This window comes from Leucoraja erinacea, chromosome 39 (genome assembly GCF_028641065.1).
Source record: "Leucoraja erinacea ecotype New England chromosome 39, Leri_hhj_1, whole genome shotgun sequence".
Taxonomy (NCBI): domain Eukaryota; kingdom Metazoa; phylum Chordata; class Chondrichthyes; order Rajiformes; family Rajidae; genus Leucoraja; species Leucoraja erinaceus.
Window position 1 is genome coordinate 4911608 of NC_073415.1, and position 24236 is coordinate 4935843.

The 24236-nt window shown below is 48.9% G+C and overlaps 1 protein-coding gene across 1 annotated transcript; it reads right to left on the minus strand.

Annotated features, from left to right (window-relative positions):
* Window positions 1-1101: 1101 nt before the first annotated feature.
* On the minus strand, window positions 1102-17919 carry LOC129714546 (keratin, type I cytoskeletal 47 kDa-like). The gene is made up of 11 exons (XM_055664241.1): window positions 17386-17919; window positions 13430-13512; window positions 11317-11473; window positions 9556-9717; window positions 8179-8217; window positions 8060-8146; window positions 6638-6858; window positions 4438-4490; window positions 3661-3694; window positions 2384-2403; window positions 1102-2003 (listed from the first exon to the last, which is right to left on the minus strand). The coding sequence occupies exons 1-11, from the start codon at window positions 17821-17823 to the stop codon at window positions 1990-1992; spliced, it is 1308 nt and encodes a 435-aa protein (XP_055520216.1). The 5' UTR covers window positions 17824-17919; the 3' UTR covers window positions 1102-1989.
* Between the last annotated feature and the right edge of the window lie 6317 nt (window positions 17920-24236).

Consider the following 24236-nt stretch of genomic DNA (forward strand, 5'->3'; position numbering starts at 1 on the left):
GTATCAGCCCATGGGTGTGAATGTTGGATTCTCCAATTCATGCTAACCCCCCCCCCCCCACCCCCACCCCCACTAGCACGTACCTCTTCCCCCCACTCCCACCCCCACCTCACTCCATCCCTCCCTCCGGATTTACAATTCACTCTTCCTTTCCTTACCTGACGTCACCTTCAGCTTTTATCACTTACTCCATACATCTGCCACCCCTCCCCTCCCCATCTGTATCCACCCATCACTTGCTAGGCTTTGTCCTGCCCCCACCTCTCTTCTCCAGCATCTCCCCCTCCCCCCATCTATCTGGACAAACCCAACCAAAAAGATAGTTTGTCCATTTACCAGATTAAAAGACAGTGAGTGCTTGAGCAGCATCTCTGGAGGACATGTCCTCCACAGATGCTGCCTGGCCCGCCGAGTTCCTCCAGCACTTTGTGTCTTGCTCAGGATTCCAGCATCTGCAGTTCCTCGTGTCAACGTTTGACTCGGTGCTCGCATACAATGAAGGGCAGGACGGAACTGCAGATGCTGGAATCTTTTTTTATTTTTTATATACACACTTCACGTTTTTCTACTCTCTACCATCTATTTTTCCACTTTTTCCCCTTTCTATTGTTTTCTTTTTCTTGTCCTGCTTACTTTCTTCTTATAACATAAAACTAGAGGTTGTACATGGAATGGATTACAGTATTACATAGTTGGCACCTAAAATTAGGTGCCACTGTACTGTTTTGTGCTTCTAATAAAATAAACAAAAAAAAAAAAAACAAAAAAAAAAAGGAACTGCAGATGCCGGTTTATACCGACGATAGGTACAAAGTGCTGGAGTAACTCAGCAGGTCAGGCAGCACCTGCGTAGAGAAAGGATGGGTGACGTTTCAGGTCGGGAACCTTCTTCAGGCTGAAAATAACTTCCCTTTGCTCACAGTCTGAAGGATCCCGACCCGAACCGTCACCCAGAGATACGGCCCGACTTGCCGAGTTCCTCCAGCACTTTGTGCCTTGCTCAAGATTCGGGCATCTGCAGTTCCTCGTGTCCCCATTTTGCTGCTTGCAGTGGTCCAGGTAGTTCGATTGCTCATTTCAAACAGACACACAAGGCAGGTATGGTGAGAGGGGAGATGCATTTATTGATGGACTTTGCACAGAAAGCGAACACAGGAACTGAGGAACGCGAGACTCGCACCAGCGTTGAATCCCTTTGGGAGATCCAAGCACCAACGCCCAGGGTCCACCCTCATAACCAGCGACCCCGTGATCTCCCGGCTGGTGTAGATGACAGATAAATGGCCTGTTGTGGTCCTCACCACAGCAACCACAGTTGGATGGTCCCACCACACCTGGATGTATAGACATGTAGCACCAATGTCAGTAGCTATGGGCCGAGAAGCAATGGGTGGGATAGGTCAGTGGCAGAGATGTATTTGGGCATGTTGGTCAACCAAAGACCAAGCCCATGAAGGCCCTTCGGCCCACCGGATCCAGCCTGACCCATGCACACCAGTTCAACGTCAGCCCACTTTCACATCCACTGCCTACACACACACACACACGGGGGCAATGTAGAGAGGGCCAATTAGCCCACAAACCCGCACGACTATGAGACGTGGGAGGAAATCGGAGGAAACCCACGGGGAGAAGGTGCAAACTCCGCACAGACAGCACCCGCGGTCAGGATCGAACCCGGGTCTCCGGCGCTGCGAGGTAGCGGCTCTACCCGCTGCACCACCATGCCGGCCAAGAGGTGGATCCATCTTCACCATGAGCGTGTGGGGCCGTGGAGCGTATGGGGCCGCTTGTCCAACGAGAGCCATGGGATGTCCTGGTCCACCTTCCGTGCTGGAGAAGCGTCAGAACATGCAGAGGGGAGGGTGGGGGGTGGAGGGGGAAACGTGGTCTGGGTGCCCACAGTCTAGGGTTCCAATAAGGGGCACAGAAGGAAGCGAGAGTGGGGGGGGGGGGGGTGGGCATTGATCCAGGGTCAGCAGAAGCCCCTCAGGAAACAGTTTCTAAAATAAACCAGAAATCCACGTTAATTTTGCTGGCATGATTCGTGCTTTAATTTTGGTTTAGTTTATTATCATTGCTCAGAATCTCTTGTTCCCTTCCCCCCCCCCCCCCCACCCCTACCCACTGCCCCCCCCCCCCCCAACTCCCCCTCCCACCCACCTCCCGACCCACTCCTCACCCGTTTCACAGGCTAGTGACCCCCCCTCTCAAAGACCACAATCTCCCTTCTAATCAGACATTAGTACAGCACAGGACAGGCCCTTCAGCCCACAACGTCCATGCCAAACACATGTCTAGTCTGCCATTCAATCATGGCTGATCTATCATGGCCTTATTCTGCTCTGAATATAATCTGATGGAGTAAAAGGGGAACACTTACTTCTGGATTCGGTAACGGTTCTGAAAAAGAAACAAAGGATGGCAGAGTCAGTGGGAATACAGCACACAGACGATCATCACATATACCACAAGACTGCAACCTCGAGAGCTCGCCCGACGTGTTATATCCTCACCGCCCCAAACCCCAGTGGGGCCCTCAGATGTGTTTAGTTAGGATTGGAGTTAGAAGGCTGCATCGTGGTGCAGCGGGTAGAACTGCTGCCCCGCAGCACCAGAGGCCTGGGTTTGATGGTGTGTGTGTGTGTGTGTGTGTGTGTGTATATATGTATGTGTATATGTATGTGTATATGTATATGTATCTATATATATCTATATATATATATATATATATATATATATATATATATATATATCTCTATATATATATATATATATATATATATATCTATATATATATATATATATATATATCTATATATCCATATATATCTATATATATATATATATATATATATATACACACACACATATACAAACATACACATACATATATATACACACACACCCACACACACATATACATATTATATATATATATATTCAATGGTATATGGACACACTGATCTGTTCTGTATTTATCTATGCCTTTGCTAGGTGAGAATGAGTGAAGATGATGAGACTCAACAAGTGAGGCAGCATCGATGAAGCGAAGGAATAGGAGACTTCTCAACCCGAAACGTCGCCTATTTCCTTCGCTCCATAGACGCTGCCTCAGCCGCTGAGTTTCTCCAGCATTTTTGTCTCCCTTCGATTGTTCCAACATCTGCAGTTCCTTCTTGGCCATGAGACTCAACAATATGACTTTGTGCAGGAAGGGACTGCAGATGCTGGTTTAAACCGAAGATCGACACAAAATGCTGGAGTAACTCAGCGGGACAGGCAGCTTCTCTCGAGAGAAGGAATAGGCGACGTTTCGGGTCGAGAAGTCTCCTATTCCTTCGCTGGAATTGATGCTGACTCACTTGTTGAGTCTCATCATCTTCACTCATTCTCATTCATGGACAGAGAGGGGATGAGAGGGTTATGTGACATTAGATAAATTACCTGTATGGACAGCCGTATTGATTAATGTTATGCTATGTTAATTGTGAATTCAGAACAAAAGTTCTTTGTTAAGGAACAAAATTGAGCTTATTCCAAGGCTTTGGATCCCATCTTCATATGTCCCAGAACAAGCACTCGTATCAAGACAAGACAAGAGAATTTATTGTCATGTGTCCCTGATAAGACAATGAAATATCAATAGATGCAACTTACGTGATAGTCACTTTGCCACTTCCTGACCCACTTCCTAAGATTGGACAAGGAAAAAACAAGTGGTCATGCAACTGTTTGAAGGAGTACAGCTTAAAGTGTAATTACTTTACACGCCGATATCCCAGTATCCAACGGTCGGAAACTGGTGGAGGTACAAGGAACTGCAGGGCAAAATCTTGAGCAAAACACACAAAGTGCTGGAGGAACTTAGCAAGTCAGGCATCATCTGTGGAGGGGGGTGGGCGATCCGGGTCTTTACTTTAGATTTAAAAGATTCAGTCCTCCACGTCCTTCTGTGGCAATGAATTCCAGAAGTTAAGGGATTGAGAATGTCATGAGTGGAGGAAAAAGCATAGGAGTTCTCCGTGCAGTCTGGTGTCAAATATTAGCACATACAGGCAGATGGGGTAAAGGTTCGACGGACACTTTCCACCCATGGCAAGAAGAATTGAGGAGGGAATGAATGGCAATTTCTTTAGCCAGAGGGTGGTGAATCTGTGGAATTCATTGCCGCAGATGGCTGTGGAGGCTAAGTCAAAGGGTTTCTTTAAAGCGGAGATTGATAGGTTCTTGATTAGTACGGGGGTCAAAGGTTACAGGGAGCCGGCAGGAGAATGGGAAAAATAGATCAGCCACAATCGAGTGGCAGAGCAGACTCGATGGGGCGAATGTCCTAATTCTGCTGCTTTAGCTACCGGCTTGTGATCTCAATGCCCTCATCAATACACGAAGATTCTCCCTCACGCAAAGTGATAGGAATAACGTTGGAAAACCTACCGGATGTGCCACCTGAGGTGCTGGAAGAGAATCCACTGCCGGATCCAATCATGCTAGACAGGGAACAGTGGAGGCAAAGGAAGAAAATCAGAGTTTGTTAGCAACTGTGTACACACACACACAATGGAGATTCACAAAAACAAGTGGGCAACAGTCTGGTGCTGGCCACAACGCTGTACTCTTTGGTCCAAGGCAATATCCAAGGAGATGAGTGGCTCCTGTTGTTTGTGGAGCAAAAGGATTTAAGTATAGGAGCAGGGAGGTTCTACTGCAGCTGTACAGGGTCTTGGTGAGACCACACCTGGAGTATTGTGTACAGTTTTGGTCTCCTAATCGGAGGAAAGACATTCTTGCCATAGAGGGAGTAGAGAGAAGGTTCACCAGACTGATTCCTGGGATGTCAGGACTTTCAGATGAAGAAAGTCTCCATGGCCTCGGCTTGTACTCGCTAGAATTTAGAAGATTGAGGGGGGATCTTATAGAAACTTACAAAATTCTTAAGGGGTTGGACAGGCTAGATGCAGGAAGATTGTTCCCGATGTTGGGGAAGTCCAGAACAAGGGGTCACAGTTTAAGGATAAAGGGGAAATCCTTTAGGACCGAGATGAGAAAAACATTTTTCACACAGAGAGTGGTGAGTCTCTGGAACTCTCTGCAACAGAAGGTAGTTGAGGCCAGTTCATTGGCTATATCTATATTTAAGAGGGAGTTAGATGTGGCCCTTGTGGCTAAAGGGATCAGTGGGTATGGAGAGAAGGCAGGTACAGGATACTGAGCTGGATGATCAGCCATGATCATATTGAATGGCGGTGCAGGCTCGAAGGGCTGAATGGCCTACTCCTGCACCTATTTTCTATGTTTCTATGAGAAGCCATCTATTCCCCTTGGAAACTCGCAATGCAAGACGTCTCACAAGTCTCAGTCCAAGAGTGTTGGACACAAACGCTGGAGTAACTCAGCGGATCAGGCAGCGTCTCTGGAGAGAAGGAATCCCTGACGAGATCCTTCGGGACGAGACCCTTCACCAGACTGAGAGTCAGGGGAAGGGGAAATGCAACAGCATGGGCGGCACGGTGGAGCAGCTGTAGAGCTGCTGCCTCACAGCGCCAGAGAACTCGGTTCGATCCTGCCTACGGGTGCTGTCTGTACGTTCTCCCCGTGACCTGCATGGGTTTTCTCCGAGATCTTTGGTTTCCACCCGCGCTCCAAAGGCGTACAGGTTTGTAGGTTAAATGGCCTGGTGTAAATGTAAAATTGTCCCTCGCGAGTGTAGGGTTGTGTTTGGTTGGTTGGTCGGTGGGTCGAAGGGCCTGTTTCCGTGCTGTTTCTCTAAACTAAATGAATGAAAGATATGCAAAAAAGCAACAATGATCAAAGTAAGGTGGAGCCAACAAAGATGCATTGTTGGCTGTGGGGAGGCAATAATGAGTTACGCACACTGTGAAACTCAAGCGGATAACAATTCTGTACCATATCTATGCCTTTCATAATGTTATATGCTCCTCTATCCCTCTATAGAAGAAAGCTTCTTACTAGTATCTGACCACCCTATTGACTTGCTGTTCTAACTCAAGTCAAGGTGACATTTATAGCATAATGCGGCCATTCAGTCCAGTGTGACTGCAGCAACGAGAAATGGATATTGTGTAGGAAGCAACAGCAGATGCCGGTTTACACTGAAGATAGAAACAAAACGCTGGAGTAACTCAGCGGGACAGGCAGCATCTCTGCAGAGAGTAGTGCGTTCGGCCGAACGCACTATGGGAACTACCCTCGCCCCTCTGCAGGAACGATACATTAGCAGGTGCAGATCTAGAGCCAGCAACATTATGGGGGACCCCTTCCACCCCAGCAACGGACTGTTCCAGCTGCTACGGTCAGGCAAACGCCTCCACTGTCATGCTGTGAAAACAGAGAGGATGAGAAGGACTTTCTTCCCAGAGGCCATTAGGACTGTAAAGTCTTATCTCACCTAGGACTAACTTGTGTTTTTTTAATAAATTGCTAGGTTTTTTTTCTCACCAATATGTCGTTACTGATTCTGTGCTATTCTGTTTTGTCGTTTTTTGCACATTCCACAGGAATTGCCACTTTTCATTTCACTGCACATCTCGTATGCGTATGTGACGAATAACCTCGACTAGACTTGGAGAGAAGGAATGGGTGACGTTTTGGGTTCCTGATGCTTTGGGTGCCTTACCCCTGATGCCCTCCGCTGAGCAACATTCTGTACTGTGCGATCTCAGACTCCAGCTGCATCTTGATGTTCAGGAGGTTCTCATATGCCTCGTTCTGGTGAAGCAACTCATTCCTGATACTCCCCAGTTCTCCCTCCAGCTGTGCGATCCTGGTGTGCAGAGACCGAAGCTGCATGTCGTAACTTCCGTCGATTTGGTTCAGGTTGTTCTCCAGAGCCATTATCTGAAAGCATAAGGTCACCTCTGTCAGTCCGACCTCCCGTCTCAATGGACTGCTCCCGAAAGTTGACCTCGGGAAAGGGATGAGGAGGAATTTGCGTAGTCAGAGGGTGGAATTATTTGTGGAGGTCAAGTCAGTGGATATATTTAAGGCAAAGATAGATAGATTCTCGATTTGGCCGGGTGTCAGAGGTTACGGGGGAGAGGGCAGGAGGATGGGGGTGAGGAGGGAGAGATTGATCATTGAATGGCGGAGTAGACTTGATGGGTCGATCAGCCTAATTCTGCTCCTATCACTTACGATCTTATGAAACCCAGGACCAGGCTCCCTGGGAGAGGAAAGGCCACCAATCCCGACCCCTAATCCACCCCAGGGATGGAAGGAGACAGTGACGGACACTGGGCAAAGGGTACCTTTGGGGTCTTAAAATCTGATCCATTGAGTTCAAATATGGGAGGCTCCCCCCCACCCCGGGGAACGAGGGCTGAAGAGGGCCGGGCGAGGAGAGGGGCAACGGTTCGTGGGTCGACCGGAATGGACAACAGGCCCATGTGGCCAACTGCAGCTGGGATGTCATATGATGCCAAATGGCGTCTCTTGCAATTCGGACTGGCTGGGCAGTGCTGTACATTCTGTACGACCACGGGAACGCGCTTTATGTACGGGGACCAGTATTGCTGATCCGTGTGACAAAAATGTACCCGGCACACAAGTCGAGGTTACACCGCTGGTCGTAAACTTGAAGCCACGGGTTCGCATCCCACCAGAGGTGGGTGGGTGTGGGGGGGGGGGGGGGTGGTGGGGGGGGGGGGGGGGGGGGGGTGGGGGGGGGGGGGGGGGGGGGGGGGGGGGGGGGGGGGGGGGGGGGGGGGGGGGGGGGGGGGGGGGGGGGGGGGGGGTGGGGGGGGGTGGGTGGGGGGGGGGGGGGGGGTGAGAGGGGGTTGGGCGAGGGGGGGGGTGGGCGAGGGGGGGGGGTGGGTGGGCGAGAGGGGGTGAGAGGGCAAGTGAAGGTGAGGGGGTGCGTGGGTGAGGGGGGGTGGTTGGGTGAGGGGGTGGTGGGGGGGGTTGGGCGAGGGGGGGGGCATTGGGGGTGAGGGGGGGGCGGGGTGAGAGTCACCAACACAGGTAGCACCAGTTCTGCCCACACTCTGTGAGCTCAGGACTAGCGGTTCTGGGGTAAACGTCACGTTGCCACGTCACTTACGGTTCCCTGTAAACTGCTGTACTCCATGTCAAGGTCCTGCATCTGGTGTCGATATTGGCTCAACTCATTCTTGACCCCATCCAGAGCCTGGTCGACTCATTCTTGACCCCATCCAGAGCCTGGTCGTTCTGAAAGACTGTCGTTTCTCTAATCTGCACCTGAAAAATGAATAATGGGTTGGAGAGGGTTTGTGAGACCGGGCAGGGGGCGTGAACAATGGATGCGGGGACATTGTGGTGATTCACGGACACTGAGCCACCCACAGTGGCAGCGTTGGCACACGGAGGTCTCCCACACCAGTGGTGGAAGCATCTCCTAGTGAGGTTTGTGCTCACACTCGTTCACAACTCACGCAGAGTCCATCCATTGCAAGCAAGTGTGTGAGACCAGGTGGACAGTGTGTTGGACAGAGACTGTTCCACTGGGCCACTGGTTGGGCTACAACTCCTTGATGTGACTTCATTGTCCACACTGAGCCTGTGTGGGATCGCAGTGAGTTGGGGAACAAAGGGCTGCATTCATATAGTTATAGTCGCACAGCGTGGAAACAGGCCCTTCGGCCCAACTTGCCCACACTGGCCAACACCTACACCAGTCCCACCTGCCTGCATTCGGCAGGTATCCCTCCAAACTTGTCCCACCCTTGCACCTGTCCAAATGGCTCTCAAACCTTGCCATAGTCCCTGCCTCAAATACCTCCCCCTGCAGCTCGTTCCACACACCCACCACACTTTGTGTGTACAAGTTGCCCCTCAGATTCCTTTCCTCTCACTCACGGCCTCTGGGCGTCCCACACCAGTCTCCAGCCCGTGCCGTCCCTCTGCTGTTTGGATTCACCAGGGTATTAAACGCTGTTGGACTCAACATCAACAGCCAGAAACTCCAGAAAGCACCCAGACAAAGTCTTCATGGTGGAGGCCCAGCTCATATCTAGGTACAGAATCAGGCCGTTAGGCCCATCAAGTCTACTCCGCCATTCAATCATGGCTGACCTTCTCAACCACGTTCTCCTGTCTTGGACCCATAAACCCTGACACCCTCCGAATCAAGAATCTGCCAGACTCTGCCTTAACAATACCCACTGACTTGGCCCCACAGCTGTCTGTGGCAATGAGTTCCACAGATTCACCGCCCTCTGACGAAAGAAATGCCTCCTCATCTCCTTTCTAAAGGTTCATTCTATTATTCTGAGGCTGTGGCCTCTGGTCATAGACTCTCCCAATAGTGGAAACATCCACTCCATCCCACTCTATCCCGGCCTTTCCCAGGAGCCTGTGGTTTAGTCGGAGCATCTGCGGGATACAGGAGTCTGGGAGAGGGTGGTGATGCCGTGGGCCTGACAGGACAGGAGATGCCCAGTTAGGAAGCTCCAGCTGCCACAGTGGACAACCCGCCCTCCACAACCCTGTCCTCCATCAGGGAGTCTCACACCAGATGGAGCAGGGCTTGGGCATTGTGGAGGTTGAGCTGTTGTGAACGGCCAGTCTAATCCTTACCTGCTCCTGGTACCATGTATCCATGGCTGCCTTGTTGTCACGGGCTTGCTTTGAGTACTTCTCCCTGAGATCAGCCAGGATTTGATCCAAGTTCTCAGCTGGTTCGGAGTCCACCTGCACTTCTATGTCCTGTGTCTTCTGTTGCCGCAGCATCCTGAGCTCCTGAAACAGATAGAAACAGAGGCAGGGTCAGGACCACCCCCAGTGAATCCCTCCGTCCATGTCTGTGTAACATCGTTGCACGTGCTGAACCTCTAGTTTAGTTTAGTTTATACATACAGCACGGAAACAGGCCCTTCAGCCCACCGAGTCCGTGCCGACCAGCGATCACCCCAAACACTAGCACTATGCAATACACGAGGGGACAATTTACAATTTTCACCAAAACCATTTAACTACAAACCTTGTACATCGTTGGAGTGTGGGAGGAAACCAGAGCAGCCATGCAGTCACGGGGAGAACGTGCAAACTCCGTAAAGATAGCACCCGTGCTTTTTGTATATCTTTCATTCATTTCCCCTAAGTACCATCTATATCTCTTGTTTCCCTTTCCCCCCTATGTTGGCTTTCATAGCAAGAGGATTTGAGTATAGGAGCAGGGAGGTTCTACTGCAGTTGTACAGGGTCTTGGTGAGACCACACCTGGAGTATTGCGTGCAGTTTCGGTCTCCAAATCTGAGGAAGGACATTATTGCCATAGAGGGAGTGCAGAGAAGGTTCACCAGACTGATTCCTGGGATGTCAGGACTGTCTTATGAAGAAAGACTGGATAGACTTGGTTTATACTCTCTAGAATTTAGGAGATTGAGAGGGGATCTTATAGAAACTTACAAAATTCTTAAGGGGTTGGACAGGCTAGATGCAGGAAGATTGTTTCCCGATGTTGGGGAAGTCCAGGACAAGGGGTCACAGCTTAAGGATAAGGGGGGAAATCCTTTAAAACCGAGATGAGAAGAACTTTTTTCACACAGAGAGGGGTGAATCCCGGGAACCCTCTGCCACAGAGGGTAGTTGAGCCCAGTTCATTGGCTATTTTTTAAGAGGGAGTTAGATGTGGCCCTTGTGGCTAGGGGGATCAGGGGGTACGGAGAGAAGGCAGGTACGGGATACTGAGTTGGATGATCAGCCATGATCATATTGAATGGCCGTGCAGGCTCGAAGGGCCGAATGGCCTATTCCTGCACCTAATTTCTATGTTTCTATTGTGGATGATCAGTCATGATCACAGTGAATGGTGGTGTTGCATCGAAGGGCCGAATGGCCTACTCCTGTACCCATTGTCTATTGTTTATACATTGGGATGGTTGAATGATACTTGGTGATTCCCTATGTATAGGGTATGGCTATCATTGGTTTTTGTGGCTACCCAACAGCGGGAGAGGTCCATTCACTGGGACTGTGACCAAGCATCCCCCCCATGGATAGATACTTTACTCAGCGGTGGCGCAGCAGTAAAGTTGCTGCCTCACAGCGCCAGAGACCCGGGTTCAATCCTGACTATGGGTGCTGTCTGTACGGAGTTTGCATGCTCTCCCCGTGAGTTTTCTCCGAGATCTCCAGCCATAAAGACGTACAGGTTTGTAGGTTAATTGGCTTGGTATAATTGTAAATTGGCCCTAGCGCGTGTAGGATAGTGTTAGTGTGCGGGGATCGCTGGTCGGTGCGGACTTGGTGGGCCTGTTTCCGTGCTGTGTATTAAAATATATATATTTTTAAAAGCTGCTGCAAACAGGAGCAGTGCCCAGCAAAGTGGCTACCTACCTCCTCGTGGTTCTTCTTCAGGAAGGCGATCTCGTCCTCCAGCCCGACAATGTCTTGGTTCAGGTTCTCCTGCAACTGCAGGTAGGTGGCCTTCAGATTGTGGAGACCATCAATGTCGGCCTCCACCGACAGCCTGAGACCCTGTTCCGTCTGCCACCTGAATAGCGGAGAGACACACCACATCAGCGCCAAGCGGTGCGACAAGGTGGGATTACCATGGGTCAATGTGCATTACTCTTTAGGCGTTAGAGATACTCCAACCAAAGATCAGTTTAGTTTATTGTCAAGTGTACCCAGGTACAGTGGAGAGCTTTTTATTGCATGCCAACCAGTCAGCGGAAAGACAATACATGATTACGATCAAACTAATACCCGATGAGGAAATAACGTTTAGTGCAAGGTAAAGCCAGCACCCTCCACAGATGTGCAGCTTTGTAGGTTAATTGGCTTCTGTCAATTGTAATTCGTTCCTTGTGTGTAGGATAGTGCTGGTATAGTATTCGCTGGTGGGCCGAAGGGCCTGTTTGCGCACTGTCCAGCAATCACTCTGTGCACTAACACTCTCCTACACGTTAGAGACAATTTTACCGATGCCAATCAACCTACAACTCTGGAGGTTGGGGGAAACCAGAGCACCCGGAGAAAACCCACACAGTCACTAGGAGAACGTACAAACTCCTTACAGAAAACACCCGTGGTCAGGAGCGAACCTGGTTCTCTCGCACTGTCTTCTAATGCCCCTGTCCCACTTACGAAATCTGAACGGAAACCTCTGGAGACTTTGCGCCCCACCCAAGGTTTCCGTGCGGTTGCCGGAGGTTGCAGGTAGTGGAAGCAAGTAGGGAGACTGTTTTCACTTACTGGATAGCGCACAAAAAAAAAGCTTTCCACTGTACCTCAGAACATGTGACGGAATATACTGATCTAGACTTCTTCACTCATCTCACTCTATTTGTCTTTTCACCTCCAGCCTTTGTCCCATCACCCCCAACTTCATCTGTATTCACCTATCACATGGTAGACAAAAACGCTGGAGAAACTCAGCGGGTGCAGCAGCATCTATGGAGCGAAGGAAATAGGCAACGTTTCTGGCCGAAACCTTTCTTCAAACTGCCAGACTGTACAACATCCACCTCTCTTCCAGCTCCACCACCCCCATGTACAATCAGTCTGAAGAAGGGTCTCGATCCGAAACGTAACCCATACACGTTCTCCAGAGATGCTGCCTGCCCAGCTGAGTTACTCCAGCGTACACAAAAAAGCTGGAGAAACTCAGCGGGTGCAGCAGCATCTATGGAGCGAAGGAAATAGGCAATGTTTCGGGCCCAAAACCCTATTTCCTTCGCTCCATAGATGCTGCTGCACCCGCTGAGTTTCTCCAGCTTTTTTGTGTACCTTCGATTCTCCAGCATCTGCAGTTCCTTCTTAAACACTGAGTTACTCCAGCATTGTGTCGATTGAATGGTATAGACTTGATGGGCTGAATGGCCTAATTCAGCTCCTAGAACTTATGAAATGGTGCTTCAAAATTGCTGCTTTTTAAAGTAGGGAGTTATTTGATGTCAGGCGCAGTGTCAGGACAGATGAGGGTCCTGGGTAAAAACACTGCCCAGTCCATCATCTGCTCTGACCTTCCTTCCATCGAGGGGATCTATCGCAGTCGCTGCCTCAAAAAGGCTGGCAGTATCATCAAAGACCCACACCATCCTGGCCACACACTCATCTCCCCGCAACCTTCAGGTAGAAAGTACAGGAGCCTGAAGACTGCAACAACCAGGTTCAGGAATAGCTACTTCCCCACAGCCATCAGGCTATTAAACCTGGCTCGGACAAAACTCTGATTATTAATAATAACCCATTTTCTGTTATTTGCACTTTATCAGTTTATTTATTCATGTGTGTATATATTTATATTATGGTATATGGACACACTGATCTGTTTTGTAGTCAATGCCTACTATGTTCTGTGTGCTGAAGCAAAGCAAGAATTTCATTGTCCTATACGGGGACACATGACAATAAACTCACTTGAACTTGAACTTGAAAATGAGTGAGCGCAGTGCCCTTCCGTGTCCTCTTGTTTGTGGGGGGGCGGGGGGGGGAATATACTCACTTGCTTTGGAAGTCCTCAGCTGCCAGCTTGGCATTGTCAATCTCCAGGGCGATGGTGGAGTTCTCCATGATGCTTTGCTGTATCTAGGAGAGATGAACAGGAGGAGGTTGGAGATCTAGCAACAGCATGTAGTCCCAGTAACAAAGAGAAGCAACAGAAGCACCGTCACAGGAGATGGCATTGGGCTGAAGATATTTTTTTTCCCAAATCAAAAATAACGTATTTAATTACTATCTCGATACAACCAAACCCGTGGTGACACGCCCACTGCCATATTACAAAATCACCAAATCATTCACACACTAAACTTCCAAACAGCCATGCTACAAATATACTAAATCTCAACCGCCGGCCTGCGGCCTACACAACCTTGAAGCCGCGGTCTCCGGTGAGGAAAGACCATTCCTGGACTGGACTGGTCTTGTCCACGGGGGGGGGGGGGAAAATGGAGGCGGACGGCCAAAATGTTTTGTGCCTTCCACCACAGTGATGAATGCTGTGGTGGATGTTTATGTTACATGCATTTCGTTGTCTCTGTACTGTACACTGACAATGACATTTAAAATTGAATCTGAATCTGAAATGTTGTGTCCTGTTTATGCATTTTATTATTTTGTTAACCCATCTTTATGCTTTGTATGGAACTGATTTTTAAATTATGTAAAGCACTTTGGGGTCAATGAAAATTGACTATAAATGTGCTATATAAATAAACTTATTGTTATTATTATAAAGAACTACTACACAACAAAATCCCTTTCTAACACCCGCGGGCGCGGAAATAACCCCGGAAAAGGGGCAAGCATCCGGCTCGGGCAGAGCCCTCTTCCACCTGGCGCTGTGACTCACGGATGGCCAGCTTGGCCAGGCCTAGGAGCAACCCAACCAGGACATCTTCGGCCCATGGGCTGAAGACATTGGGCTAAGGCAATGGAGGAAGACAAACAAGAGTCCAAACCCTTTATCCCAGATCCCGGGGAACTGCGCTCACTCATTGGTAGCCAGGATCCTCATCCCTCCCGACACCAAATAATTCCCTTCTTTAAAAAGCAGCAACTTTGAAGCAACCTTTCATAGGTTCTAGGGGCTGGGTTAGGCCATTCAGCCCATCACCTCTCTACACCATTCAATCGACACAAAATGCTGGAGTAACTCAGCGGGAGAGGCAGCATCGCTGGAGAGAAGGAATGGGTGACGTTTCCTCTTCAGGCTGATCTGTCTTTCTCTCTCAACCCCATTCTCCGCACAACCCCTGACCCTCGTACTGATCAAGAATCTGTGAATCTCCACCTTAAAGGTATCATTTGATGGAGGGTTGAATGGAGGAGGAGGCTTGATGGGCCGAATTACCAAATCCTGCTCCTAGTACACGAATTGTATGAATTTATCGGCTTGCAAAGCTGCCACAAGTAACAATGTCATCGTTCCTTTTGTGCTATATACAACAACAGCCACTTTAACTCTTAATCGGAAGCCTTTCAAATGCCTTTAGGACCAACTATTGTGAGCAAAGAACTGCTTCACACCTATCTCCACCACCCTAGTGTGTGTAGGGTAGTGTTAATGTGCAGGGATTGCTGTTCTGTGTGGACCCGGTGGGCTGAAGGGCCTGTTTCCGCGCTGAATCTATACACTAAACTAAACAGATGGAATTGGCACAGATATTGGGTAGGAGTACCAATGTAGATGGACATGGTGGTGCTGCTCATTTTGGTGGAAAAAACAACAATATAATGCTTAAAGGTAGAAAAACGTAGAAAGTTGCACAAGAAATCTAAAGCTTGTTGCAGATAAAACAAGAGATTCCCAGGTCAGGAGCACTTACTGTAGACGGACACTGGGGCGAGGTCCTATGCAAAGATTATGCAAATCTTACTGCAAAAAAAAAAAAAGACTCAAAGTGCTGGAGTAACTCCGCACGGTGGCGCAGCGGTAGAGTTGCTGTCTTACAGCGCCAGCGACCCGGGTTCGATCCTGACTACGGGTGCTGTCTGTACGGAGTTTGCACGTTCTCCCTGTGACCTGCGTGGGTTTTCTCCGAGATCTCCAGCCCCCCCCCCCCCCCACACTCCAAAGGCGTACAGGTTTGTAGGTTAATTGGCTTAGTATAATTGTAAATTATCCCTAGACTGCCGGACTCGCTGGTCGGCATGGACCCGTTGGGCCGAAGGGACTGTTTCTGCACTGTATCTCTAAACTAAACTGAACCGGTCAGACAGCAACTCTAGAGAACATGGACAGACGATGTTTTGCACTGGGACCCTTCATCAGAACTTAAACCTATCCACATTCTCCAGAGATGCTGCCTGACCTGCTGTGTTACTCCAGCACTCTGTGACTCCGTGTCCTTTAAAATACTTTAGTATTGGTGTTTGAATGATTGATCGAAAGACACGGCACGGAAACAGGCGTTTCAGCCCACCGTGTCCCACTTTCTCATCCACTCCCTACGCACTACGGGGAATCTAACCTGCAACCCCGCCCGTCTTTGGAATGGCAGCCCAGACCATCACACGAACCAGTCTGAAGATGGGTCTCGACCCGAAACGTCACCCATTCCTTCTCCCCAGAGAATCCATCTTTTTCTGTCTATCTTCCGTTTAAACCAGCATCTGCAGTTCCTTCCTACACAAACCAAATTCCCTTCCACTGACACATCACGCTGCCCCGGCAAGGCCAGCAGCAAATCAAGGACGAGTCACACCCTGCCCACTCCCTTTTCTCCCCTCTCCCATCAGGCTAAAGGTACAGAAGTGTGAAAACGCACACCAGCAGATTCAGGGACAGTTTCTTCCCAGCTGTTATCAGGCAACTGAATCATCCTACCACAAGCAGAGAGCAGTCCTGAACTACTATCTACCTCATTGGTGACCCTCGGACTATCCTTGATCGGACTTTGCTGGTTTACCTTGCACTAAACGTTATTCCCCTATCATGTATCTGTACACTGTGGATAGCCGAAGGGTTTCAGCCTGAAACGTTGCCTATTTCCTTCGCTCCATAGATACTGCTGCACCCGCTGAGTTTCTCCAGCACTTTTGTGTACCTTCGATTTTCCAGCATCTGCAGTTCCTTCTTAAGCAATCGATTGTAACTCTATATTGTCTTTCTGCTGACTAAAAAAAAAAGCGTTTCACTGTAATTCTGTACACGTGGCAATAAACTGAACAGCTCTGGAGAGAAGGAATGGGTGACTTTTCATGTTGACCAAAGAAAGTCTTGGTCTGAAACATCACCCATTCCTTCTCTCCTGAGATGCTGCCTGTCCCGCTGAGTATTGCCCCTGTCCCACTTAGGAAACCTGAACGGAAACCTCTGGAGACTTTGCGCCCCACCCAAGGTTTCCGTGCGGTTCCCGGAGGTTGCAGGTAGTGGAAGCAGGTAGGGAGACTGACAAAAACCTCCGGGAACCTTGGGGAAATCCAGAACTAGGGGTCACAGTTTAAGGATAAGAGGGAAGTATTTTAGGACCGAGATGAGAAAATCATTTTCCACACACACAGAGTGGTGAATCTGTGGAATTCTCTGCCACAGAAGGTAGTTGAGGCCACACAGTTCATTGGTTATATTTAAGAAGGAGTTAGATGTGGCCCTTGTGGCTAAAGGGATCAGGGGGTATGGAGAGAAGGCAGGGATGGGATACCGAGTTGGGTGATCAGCCATGAACATATCGAATGGGGGTGCAGGCTCGAAGGGCCGAATGGCCTCTACTCCTGCACCTATTTTCTATATTTCCATTACTCCAGCATTTCGTGTCTTTGTGGTGTCCAATGTTGGACTTTTGCTGTTGAAACAAGGACCCGCGGACGCTGGTTGATACAAATGTGTGATCGACCTGGAATGTGGGACAAGGCAAGACTCGACCCCTGGGGGAACGGGACGTGGGCAGGTGGGGAGATGCTGCCTGCTGGTCAACTCCGGCCGGTTGTGTTGTCTATCTAAGAATCGCCACATACCTGGGCTTGCAGCGGAGGGATGATCTGGTCGTATGTCGACCAGTCGAAGCCATCGACGGTGTTGCTGGATGCGAACTCGCGGATTTGAATCTCCAGTTCCTTGTTGGATTGCTCCAACTGTTGGACTTTGGCGAGATAGTTGGCTAAGCGGTCGTTCAGGTTCTGCATGGCGTTCTTCTCGTCGCCGACCAGCCCCATGCCCCCACTCATGAAGGATGAGCTGATAATGCCACCGCCAATGCCACCGCCAGCGCCCATGCCCATGCCCATGCCCATGCCACCGCCACCGGACAAGCCATACCCACCACCACTCATGCCACTCGCCCATCCACCGCTGCCCCCCCTGGATTGCACCGTGAATGACCTGGCACTGCTAGACCGGCCAACCCTCGAAGGGAAGACTGCGCTTTGAGCATATCTGCGAGTAGTCAAGGACATGGTTGGAGCTTGCGAGAGAGAGCGAAGAGATGCGTCGAAGGCAAAAAGCACAAAACACAAAACCCAGCCGCGTTGAATCCCGAGTGAAGTCTCGCCACCGCCTTTATACACCTGCATCTCCCTCTCCCCTCCCACCTCCACCCTTCATTGGATCGAAGCCTGCAGGGGAGGAGCGGTGCGGGGAGGTGGTGGGAGCAATTGATAGGACAGAACCTGGATGGGGAGAGGTTACACAAAAAAGCTGGAGAAACTCAGCGGGTGCAGCAGCATCTATGGAGCGAAGGAAATAGGCAACGTTTCGTTGCCTATTTCCTTCGCTCCATAGATGCTGCTGCACCCGCTGAGTTTCTCCAGCTTTTTTGTGTAACCTTCGATTCTCCAGCATCTGCAGTTCCCTCTTAAACACTGGGTGGGGAGAGTCGAGAGGATCTGGGTTTCCAGAAACATCACCTATTCCTTCTCTCCAGAGACGATGATGCCTGCCCTGCTGAGTTGCTCCAGCTTTTTTTGTGTACCTTAAGTTGACCAGAATCTTTTTCCCCAGAATCATCCCCCCCCCCCCCCCCCCCCCCCCCCTCAGAGGATAGACACATAAATGCTGGAGTAACTCAGCGAGACAGGCAGCAGCATTCCTGGAGAGAAGGAATAGGTCAGATTCAGATTCAGATTCAGATTCAATTTTAATTGTCATTGTCAGTGTACAGTACAGAGACAACGAAATGCAATAGGTGATGTTTCTGGTCGAGATCCACCATCAGAGATGTTGCCTGTTTCGCTAAGTTTTACTCCAGCATTTTGCGTCTATCTTCGGTGTAAACCAGCATCTGCAGTTCCTTCCAACACATTTCATATTCCCGACAGGCATCAGGAAGGGTTTCGGCCTGAAACGTTGCCCATTTCCTTCGCTCCATAGATGCTGCTGCACCCGCTGAGTTTCTCCAGCTTTTTTGTGTACCTGTCATTTTTCAAGTCGTTTTCTCACCTACAAACCTTCACCACCCCCCCCCCCCCCCCTCCCCCCTCACCCCTCACCCCTTCCTTCTCAATTATATTTAATCAAAATCTGTGCAGAATTTCATGTAGTTCCGAGATCATGGGTCACGAAAATTGATTTTGTAAAATTGCTAATTGTGTAGGATAGTGTTCGTGTGCGGGAATCGCTGGTCGGTACGGACTCGGTGGGCCGAAGGGCCTGTTTCTGCACTGTATCTGTAAACTAAACAAAGACTACAAACTTGGCATCATGTTTTGCATGAAGTATTTGCGTATATAATGGTTGATGTGAATTATGACCAGTTGGGCTGAGTGGTCTGTGGCAAACTTGATGCGATACTGAATTGGATGATCAGCCATGATCATATCGAATGGCAGTGCAGGCTCGAAGGGCCGAATGGCCTACTCCTGCACCTAATTCCTATCTATGTTTCTATGTTTCTGTGCATTTCTGGTTTAATTTATCTGCCTTCAGTATAAAGAGCCTGAGGTCACACATATGGCAATTGTTTTAATTGGGCTGGGTTGACAGTTGTTTGTACGTGTAGAAACCTTACTCTTCAAGATTCAGGCAAACCTTCTGCATAGAAACATAGAAACATAGTAAAATAGGTGCAGGAGTAGGCCATTTGGCCCTTCGAGCCAGCACCGCCATTCAATGTGATCATGGCTGATCATCTAAAATCAGTACCCCGTTCCTGCTTTTTTCCCCCATATCCCTTGATTCCTTTAGCCCTGAGAGCCAAATCTAACTCTCTCTTGAAAACACCTAGTGAATTGGCCTCCACTGTCTTCTGTGGCAGAGAATTCCACAGATTCACAACTTTCTGGGTGAAGAAATATTTCCTCATCTCAGTCCTAAATGGCCGACCCCTTATTCCTAAACTGTGACCCCCTGGCTCTGGACGCCCCCAAAATCGGGATTTTGTTTCCTGCATTTAGCCTGTCCAATCCTTTAAGAATTTTATATGTTTCTATAAGAATCCCTCTCATCCTTGCAAATTCCAGAGGATACAAGCCCTGTTGACCGTCAGTCAGAGTGTCAGTTAGAGAATCTAATGCAAGACGCAAACTAATCATTAATCCACACGGATTATGTGACAGTGCTAAGGGCCTGGCAAAAATACTAGGGGTTGCTGGTTCAAATCTCACCTGAGGTGCGTTAAAAATTAAGACTTCACCTCTGTAGTTCCTTTGCCTCAAAAAAAAGACACAAACAGGCCAAAATCCACGCAGATCACGGGCAGTACGTACAAACTCCGTACAGACAGCACCCGTAGTCAGGATCGAACCCGGGTTTCTGGCGCTGTAAGGCAGCGACTCTGTCCACTCTGACCACCAATCATTTTCCATCTTTCCCACTTTCCCATCCACTCACACACACACTAGGGAGGTTGTATAAGAGGGCCAATTGAGCTACAAACCCGCACGTCTTTGGGATGTGGTAGGAAACTAGAGCACCTTAAGGAAGCCTATGTGTTCGCAGGGAGAACGTGCAAACTCCGTACAGACAGCGCCTGAAGTTAGGATCGAACCCATGTCTCTGGCGCTGCGCCATTGAATAGCCTCTACGGTGGACCCGGCTGTTGCAGATTGGAGAGAGGAAGATATAAAGGAGAGAGAGAGAGAGTGAAGTCAGAGAGAGGGAGAGAGGGAGAGAGGGAGAGGGAGTGAGTGAGAGAGAGAGAATGAGAGAGGGAGAGGGAGTGAGAGGGAGAGAGAGAATGAGTGAATGAGAGAGGGAGAGGGAGAGAGGGAGAGTGAGAGTGAGAGTGAGATAGAGAGAGAGAGAGAGAGAGAGAGAGAGAGAGAGAGAGAGTGAGAGAGAGAGAGAGAGAGAGAGAGAGAGAATGAGTGAGAGAGCGAGAATGAGAGAGGGAGAGGGAGAGAGAGAGAGAGAGAGGGAGAGAGAGAGAGGGAGAGAGAGAGAGAGAGAGAGAGAGAGGGAGAAGGAGGAGAGAGCCGGCAAGTGTGGAAATTAAATTTGCACATTTTGAATATTGTTTCCAAAGGAGAAAGCAAGTTCCAAGAGATAGGGCGATCAAGAGAGAAAGAGAGAGAGAGAGACAGACAGACAGAGAGAGAGAGAGAGAGAGAGAGAGAGAGCAGGGAAGTATGTGAGCGTTGTCAGGGAGTGGCAGCTAACCTATTTTGTATCTACAGGATCTCTGGCACAAGTTGAGCCGCGCCCTTGCCTCTGAACTTAGAATCCATTGATCACCAGCTCCTAGTTGCAGGATATTACTTTATTAGCACAAAAGCAACCCAAAAAAGCAGCTGCATCCAAGCCTGCTGGCTACAGGAATGCAAAGCACAATCAGCACTTGAGCTAACGACTACTGCAGGTCCAGGCACGGCTAAGGACAGGGATGATTTAATGTGTTGGAACAATGCTGTGCCACTGCTCAGTAACAAGGTACACAGGCTGCAAGCTAAGGTTTCATCTACTCTCAGAGCTCAGATTCAGATTCAATTTTAATTGTCATTGTCAGTGTACAGTACAGAGTCAACGAAATGCATTTAGCATCTCCCTTGAAGAGCGACATAGCAAACGATTTGAATAAAAAAAATAATAAGTGTCCGGGGGGGGGGGGGGTGGTGATTGGCAGTCACCGAGGTACGTTGTTGAGTAGAGTGACAGCCGCTGGAAAGAAGCTGTTCCTCGACCTGCTGGTTCGGCAACGGAGAGACCTGTAGCGCCTCCCGGATGGTAGGAGGGTAAACAGTCCATGGTTGGGGTGAGAGCAGTCCTTGGCGATGCTGAGCGCCTTCCGCAGACAGCGCTTGCTTTGGACAGACTCAATGGAGGGGAGCGAGGAACCGGTGATGCGTTGGGCAATTTTCACCACCCTCTGCAATGCCTTCCGGTCGGAGACAGAGCAGTTGCCAAATCTCCAATGGGTGTAGACCCGTCCAACACACTCCCCACCATTGACTCCATCTATATAGATAGACACAAAGTTCTGGAGTAACTCAGCGGGTCAGGCAGCATCTCTGGTGGAAAATGGATGGGTGGCGTTTCGGGTCGGAACCCTTCTTCAGACTCCATCAATTTACTTTAGTTCACAGGTACCGTGAAAACCTCTTTATTGCATGCTATCCAGTCAGCAGATAGACTATACATGATTACAATCAATGTTTAAGAAGGAACTGCAGATGCTGGAAAATCGAAGGTAGACAAAAATGCTGTAGAAACTCAGCAGGTGAGGCAGCATCTATGGAGCGAAGGAAATAGGCAACGTTTCGGGACGAAACGTTGCCTATTTCCTTCTCTCCAAAGATGCTGCCTCACCCGCTGAGTTTCTCCTGTATGATTGCAATTAAGCCATCCACAGTGTACAGATACATGATAAAGGGAATGGCATTAAATGCTAAATAAAGTCCAGTAATGTCTAACTAAAGATAGCCCAAAGTTCTCCAATCAGTTAGACAAGATGTCAGAAACACCCTCTGGTTGGTGATAGGATGGTTCAGTTGCCTGATAACAGCTGGGAAGAAGCTGTCCCTGAATCTGGAGGTGTGTGTGTGTTCACCTTTTAGTTTAGAATTGTTTAGTTTAGATAGACGCAAAGTGCTGGAGTAACTCAGCGGGACAGGCAGTGTCTCTGGAGAGAAGGAATGGGTGGCGTTTCGGGTCGAGACCCTTCTTCAGACTGAATTCAACTAAACTAAACGCTTTGAGTCGGGACTTTTCTCATTCATAGAAACATAGAAACATAGATAATAGGTGCAGGAGGAGGCCATTCGGCCCTTCGAACCAGCACCGCCATCATTGTGATCATGGCTGATCGTCCCCAATCAATAACCCGTGCCTGCCTTCTCCCCATATCCCTTGATTCCACTAGCCTTTAGAGCTCTATCTAACTCTCTCTTAAATCCATCCAGTGATTTGGCCTCCACTGCCCTCGATGGCAGGGAATTCCACAAATACACAATTCTCTGGGTGGAAACCTCAGTCTTAAATGGCCTCCCCTTTATTCTAAGACTGTGTGTGGCCCCTGGTTCTGGACTCGCCAAACAGTGGGAACATATTTCCTGCATCTAGCTTGTCCAGTTTTTTTATAATTTTATATGTTTCTATAAGATCCCAACCCCTCATCCTTCTAAACTCCAGTAAATTCAGTCTGAAGAAAAGTCCAGACCCGAAGTGTCACCTGCCCATTTGCTGCTTGTTCCTCTGTGTTGCAATAGTATTTTGTGTTTTGCTGAAGGCAACTGCATATTGAGCAGAGGGAAAATATTCACTGGGTGGGGCACATAAGCCCCAGGACATGTTCACTCAGGAACCAGGTGGATGGGAAACAGCACAAACCATTGTTCTCACAGAACTGATGCAGAAAGTATGCCCTTTGAATAGAAGCCTCCAGGTGCAAGTCTATTTGAGAAGCGTTTTGAGCTGCGTTGCCTAATCACAGATTATTTTCTGGGGTTTGATGTCTCAATAACTATTTCACTGTCACTGAAGCAAACATGAGGCATTATTGGTATATGGGGTAATTGAGTTGGGGTTGAGTTTTTGGTCACCTTATGTAGGTCTGCTTGGACACTTGTGTTTGTATGTGACCTTATGCTTTGACATTTTTACTGCGCGCATGTATGTGCATGTGTGGTACACAAAAATGCTGGAGAAACTCAGCGGGTGCAGCAGCATCTATGGAGCAAAGGAGATAGGCAACGTTTCGGGCCAAAACCATTCTTCGATTTTCCAGCATCTACAGTTCCTTCTTAAACACTATGTGTGTGTGTGTGTGTGTGTGTGTGTGTGTGTGTGTGTGTGTGTGTGTGTGTGTGTGTGTGTGTGTGTGTGTGTGTGTGTGTGTGTGTGTGTGTGTGTGTGTGTGTGTGTGTGTGTGTGTATGTATGTGTATGCATGTGTGTTCAGGTCAGTGTTTGTGTGTGGGAGGATGTGCGTGCGTGCATGTGTGTGTTCAGGTCAATATTTATGTGTACGAGGGTGTGTGTGTGTTTTTTGTGTGCATGCATGTGTGTACGTATGTGCCTGCGAGTGTGCAGTGTGCATGCGCGCATGTGTGCTCTGTGTGTGTGTGTATTTACGCACAGTTTTAGTTTCAATTTTAGATTCAGTTTAGTTTATTGTCACATGTACCAAGGTACAGTGAAAAGCTTTTGTTGCGTGCTAACCAGTCAGTGGAAAGACAATACATGATTACAATCGAGCCGTCCACAGTGTATAGATACATGATAAGGGAATAACGTTTAGTGCAAGGTAAAGCCAGCAAAGTCCGATCAAAGATAGTCCGAGGGTCACCAATGAGGTAGATAGTAGTTCAGGACTGCTCCCTAATTGTGGTAGAATGGCCTGATAACAGCTGGGAAGAAACTGTCTCTGAATCTGGAGGTGTGTGTGTTTTGTGTGTGATATGCATGTGTGTTATGTGTATTATGTGTGCGTGCTATAC

What these genes read in the sequence shown, in the direction of transcription:
- LOC129714546 (XM_055664241.1), bottom strand. Translation starts at nt 17,823, where the DNA reads ATGTCCTTGACTACTCGCAGATATGCTCAAAGCGCAGTCTTCCCTTCG. An exon ending in TCCCTCCGCTGCAAGCCCAG is followed by an intron (nt 13,513 to 17,385) that starts GTATGTGGCGAT and finishes CATCTCTCCTAG; the next exon opens with ATACAGCAAAGCATCATGGA. An exon ending in TGAAGAAGAACCACGAGGAG is followed by an intron (nt 9,718 to 11,316) that starts GTAGGTAGCCAC and finishes TATCTGTTTCAG; the next exon opens with GAGCTCAGGATGCTGCGGCA.